This window comes from Oncorhynchus kisutch, unplaced genomic scaffold (assembly GCF_002021735.2).
Source record: "Oncorhynchus kisutch isolate 150728-3 unplaced genomic scaffold, Okis_V2 Okis09a-Okis19a_hom, whole genome shotgun sequence".
Lineage (NCBI taxonomy): Eukaryota > Metazoa > Chordata > Actinopteri > Salmoniformes > Salmonidae > Oncorhynchus > Oncorhynchus kisutch.
The window spans coordinates 15390686-15396195 of NW_022261985.1; the positions used below are offsets into that span (position 1 = coordinate 15390686).

Genomic DNA, 5510 nt, shown 5'->3' on the forward strand with positions numbered 1-5510 from the left:
AGCATTGACTAGAATACAGTAGAATACAGTATATTAGTATGCAATTAGTAAAACAGTATGTAAACATTATTAAAGTGACTAGTGTTCCATGGTTACATACAGTTGAAGTCGTAAGTTTACATACACCTTAGCCAAATACATTTAAACTCAGTTTTTCACAATTCCTGACATTTAATCCTAGTAAAAATTCCCTGTCTTAAGTCAGTTAGGATCATCACTTTATTTTAAGAATGTGAAATGTCAGAATAATAGTAGAGAGAATGATTTATTTCAGCTTTTATTTCTTTCATCACATTCCTAGGGGGTCAGAAGTTAACATGCACTCAATTAGTATTTGGTAGCATTGCCTTTAAATTGTTTAACTTGGGTCAAACGTTTCGGACAGCCTGTCGATATAGGACTCGTTTTACTGTGGATATCTAGTGGTAGAAACCCTGACCACCCTAGTGGTAGAAACCCTGACCACCCTAGTGGTAGAAACCCTGACCACCCTAGTGGTAGAAACCCTGACCACCCTAGTGGTAGAAATCCTGACTACCCTAGTGGTAGAAACCCTGACCACTGTAGTGGTAGAAACCCTGACCACCCTAGTGGTAGAAACCCTGACTACCCTAGTGGTAGAAACCCTGACCACCCTAGTGGTAGAAACCCTGACCACCCTAGTGGTAGAAACCCTGACCACCCTAGTGGTAGAAACCCTGACCACCCTAGTGGTAGGAGGCCTGACCTCAGACACGCAGAATTCCATCTATGTATCTGAGTCCATCACCCCAAATAGAGACAGGTCTCAAGTCAGATCATAACAGGCCCAGTGAGCTGCTGTACCATTCAGTCCTGCTGTGACGCAGGTCCCAGTTCAGATCTTAACCCTCCATATAGAGACAGGTCTCAAGTCAGATCATAGCAGGCCCAGTGAGCTGCTGTACCATTCAGTCCTGCTGTGACGCAGGTCCCAGTTCAGATCTTAACTCTTCATATATAGAGACAGGTCTCAAGTCAGATCATAGCAGGCCCAGTGAGCTACTGTAGTAGCCTTCAGCTCCTGGTATTCAGCAGGGTCTCTATATTCCACTACGTTTCCAACTGTGTCACGGCTGGCCAGCTAGTTTCAGATGCCTGGCTATTTTAGAGAGCTGCTACAGACCAGGTTCCATTAGGAGAGGCTGTACTGATTGTCTCACTGGCTGTTGCCAGCTTTGGGGGAGGGAGGTGGGGGGGGGGTGGAAGAGCTTGGAAGAGCTTGTGGCTCTTTGATGCATCATACATGTTTGCATTTGGAAATCTACCAGAATGCACTTTTAAAACGACCCCACATAGTTACAGTAATATCACATTTGACTGGCTAAGAAGCACAGAAGAGTAGTATTTAGAGAGTGGTGTGACGCTGAAGCACAGCGTAGTAGTATTTAGAGAGTGGTGTGACGCTGAAGCACAGAAGGGTAGTATCTAGAGAGTGGTGTGACGCTGAAGCACGGCGTAGTAGTATTTAGAATGTGGTGCGACGCTGAAGCATGGCGTAGTAGTATATAGAGAGTGGTGTGACGCTGAAGCACAGCGTAGTAGTATTTAGAGAGTGGTGTGACGCTGAAGCACAGCATAGTAGTATTTAGAGAGTGGTGTGACACTGAAGCACGGCGTAGTAGTATTTAGAGAGTGGTGTGATGCTGAAGCACAGCGTAGTAGTATTTAGAGAGTGGTGTGACGCTGAAGCACAGCATAGTAGTATTTAGAAAGTGGTGTGACGTTGAAGCACATCGTAGTAGGATTTAGAAAGTGGTGTGACACTGAAGCACAGCGTAGTAGTATTTAGAAAGTGGTGTGACACTGAAGCACAGCGTAGTATTATTTAGAATGTGGTGCGACGCTGAAGCACAGCGTAGTATTATTTAGAATGTGGTGTGACGCTGAAGCACAGCATAGTAGTATTTAGAGAGTGGTGTGACACTGAAGCACGGCGTAGTAGTATTTAGAGAGTGGTGTGATGCTGAAGCACAGCGTAGTAGTATTTAGAGAGTGGTGTGACGCTGAAGCACAGCGTGGTAGTATTTAGAAAGTGGTGTGACACTGAAGCACAGCGTAGTATTATTTAGAGAGTGGTGTGACGCTGAAGCACAGCGTAGTAGTATTTAGAGAGTGGTGTGACGCTGAAGCACAGCGTAGTAGGATTTAGAGAGTGGTGTGACACTGAAGCACAGCGTAGTAGTATTTAGAGAGTGGTGTGACGCTGAAGCACAGCGTAGTAGTATTTAGAGAGTGGTGTGACGCTGAAGCACAGCGTAGTAGTATTTAGAGAGTGGTGTGACGCTGAAGCACAGCGTAGTAGTATTTAGAGAGTGGTGTGATGCTGAAGCACAGCGTAGTAGGATTTAGAGAGTGGTGTGACGCTGAAGCACAGCGTAGTAGTATTTAGAGAGTGGTGTGACGCTGAAGCACAGCATAGTAGTATTATTTAGAGAGTGGTGTGACGTTGAAGCACAGCGTAGTAGTATTTAGAGAGTGGTGTGACGCTGACATGTCGATAATATGCGTCTGAGAGTACGTGTCTGTTTGGCTGCTTTGGGTTCCTCTGTGTATGTTTCTGCAACACGTCAGCTGTATTGTGTTTGTGCTGCTGTCCAAAAGGGTCACTTTGGCATTGAATGGCAAACAACCAGTCTGAGGGCCACAGGGTGTGTTCGTGCCACCGTGCTAGTCACTCTGACCAGGCTGGTGTCCATGGTAATCACTCTGACCAGGCTGGTGTCCATGGTAATCACTCTGACCAGGCTGGTGTCCATGGTAATCACTCTGACCAGACTGGTGTCCATGGTAATCACTCTGACCAGGCTGGTGTCCATGGTAATCACTCTGACGAGGCTGGTGTCCATGGTAATCACTCTGACGAGGCTGGTGTCCATGGTAATCACTCTGACCAGACTGGTGTCCATGGTAATCACTCTGACCAGGCTGGTGTCCATGGTAATCACTCTGACGAGGCTGGTGTCCATGGTAATCACTCTGACGAGGCTGGTGTCCATGGTAATCACTCTGACCAGGCTGGTGTCCATGGTAATCACTCTGATGAGGCTGGTGTCCATGGTAATCACTCTGACCAGGCTGGTGTCCATGGTAATCACTCTGACCAGGTTGGTGTCCATGGTAATCACTTTGACCAGGCTGGTGTCCTTGGTAATCAATCTGACCAGGCTGGTGTCCATGGTAATCACTCTGACCAGGTTGGTGTCCATGGTAATCACTTTGACCAGGCTGGTGTCCTTGGTAATCAATCTGACCAGGCTGGTGTCCATGGTAATCAATCTGACCAGGCTGGTGGCAGGGTCAGTAAGGCAGACAGGAAGAGAGACAGGGTGACTTCCACCTAGAATCACTCTTTGTTTGTTTGTGGCTTCACAGCATTATCCTAAACGAGATGAAAGGTCATGACTGAGGCTTCGCAGCATTATCCTAAACGAGATGAAAGGTCACGACCGAGGCTTTACAAGCATTATCCTAAACGAGGTGAAAGGTCATGCCTGAGGCTTTACGGCATTATCCTAAACAAGATTAAAGGTAATGATTGTGTCTTACAGCATTATCCTTAAGGAGGTTAACGGTAACACACACACACTATTTGAATCAATAAGCAGAAATCAGACTTTTAGTAATTTATTTAAATGTTTTTTATATGATGAGATCCCAAAAGTGATCAAAACGAGGACCTCATCATTTCCAGACTATCCCTTCTTCTTCTTCACCAACTTAACGTATAGCAGTGTCCTGAATGAACCAACTTATCACAATGACAGACATTGTACCGTATAGCAGTGTCCTGAATGAACCAACTTAACGTATAGCAGTGTCCTGAATGAACCAACTTATCACAATGACAGACATCGTACCGTATAGCAGTGTCCTGAATGAACCAACTTAACGTATAGCAGTGTCCTGAATGAACCAACTTATCACAATGACAGACATCGTACCGTATAGCAGTGTCCTGAATGAACCAACTTAACGTATAGCAGTGTCCTGAATGAACCAACTTAACACAATGACAGACATTGTACAGTATAGCAGTGTCCTGAATGAACCAACTTAACATAATGACAGACATTGTACAGTATACCAGTGTCCTGAATGAACCAACTTAACACAATGACAGACATTGTCCCGTATAGCAGTGTCCTGAATGAACCAACTTAACATAATGACAGACATTGTACATGATAGCAGTGTCCTGAATGAACCAACTTAACATAATGACAGACATTGTACAGTATAGCAGTGTCCTGAATGAACCAACTTAACGTATAGCAGTGTCCTGAATGAACCAACCTAACACAATGACAGACATTGTACCGTATAGCAGTGTCCTGAATGAACCAACTTAACATAATGACAGACATTGTACAGTATAGCAGTGTCCTGAATGAACCAACCTAACACAATGACAGACATTGTACCGTATAGCAGTGTCCTGAATGAACCAACTTAACGTATAGCAGTGTCCTGAATGAACCAACCTAACACAATGACAGACATTGTACCGTATAGCAGTGTCCTGAATGAACCAACTTAATGTATAGCAGTGTCCTGAATGAACCAACTTAATGTATAGCAGTGTCCTGAATGAACCAACTTAACGTATAGCAGTGTCCTGAATGAACCAACTTAGCGTATAGCAGTGTCCTGAATGAACCAACTTAACATAATGACAGACATTGTACCGTATAGCAGTGTCCTGAATGAACCAACTTAATGTATAGCAGTGTCCTGAATGAACCAACTTAATGTATAGCAGTGTCCTGAATGAACCAACTTAACGTATAGCAGTGTCCTGAATGAACCAACTTAACACAATGACAGACATCGTACCGTATAGCAGTGTCCTGAATGAACCAACTTAGCGTACAGCAGTGTCCTGAATGAACCAACTTAACATAATGACAGACATTGTACCGTATAGCAGTGTCCTGAATGAACCAACTTAACACAATGACAGACATTGTACCGTATAGCAGTGTCCTGAATGAACCAACTTAACATAATGACAGACATTGTACCGTATAGCAGTGTCCTGAATGAACCAACCTAACACAATGACAGACATTCGTTAGCTTTCACACCTTAAGGTCCATGGGAGAAATCAACTGTTCCCTAGCACAACAAGGTATTTAAAGAAATAGGGTTTTGTTTTCAGCCTGGTTCCTACTGGGACTTCAGTGGATGGGGCGTGACAGGAAGTGGCTTTGGCCTAGGGGGGGATTGTTAGGGACAGGAAGTGGCTTTGGCCTAGGGGGGGATTGTTAGGGACAGGAGGGGGGGGGATTGTTAGGGACAGGAGGGGGGGGGGTTGTTAGGGACAGGAAGTGGCTTTGGCCTAGGGGGGGATTGTTAGGGACAGGAGGGGGGGGGGATTGTTAGGGACAGGAAGTGGCTTTGGCCTAGGGGGGGATTGTTAGGGACAGGAGGGGGGGGGGGGGGGATTGTTAGGGACAGGAAGTGGCTTTGGCCTAGGGGGGGATTGTTAG

General features: G+C 45.3%; 1 protein-coding gene across 1 annotated transcript; it reads right to left on the minus strand.

Annotated features, from left to right (window-relative positions):
- Positions 1 to 615: 615 nt before the first annotated feature.
- Positions 616 to 5291, minus strand: LOC116360607 (uncharacterized). The gene is made up of 2 exons (XM_031815552.1): positions 4419 to 5291; positions 616 to 4314 (listed from the first exon to the last, which is right to left on the minus strand). The coding sequence occupies exon 2, from the start codon at positions 3285 to 3287 to the stop codon at positions 2625 to 2627; it is 663 nt and encodes a 220-aa protein (XP_031671412.1). The 5' UTR covers positions 3288 to 4314; positions 4419 to 5291; the 3' UTR covers positions 616 to 2624.
- Between the last annotated feature and the right edge of the window lie 219 nt (positions 5292 to 5510).

Coding starts and splice junctions, on each gene's coding strand:
- LOC116360607 (XM_031815552.1), bottom strand. CDS start 3,287: ATGGACACCAGCCTGGTCAGATTGATTACCAAGGACACCAGCCTGGTC.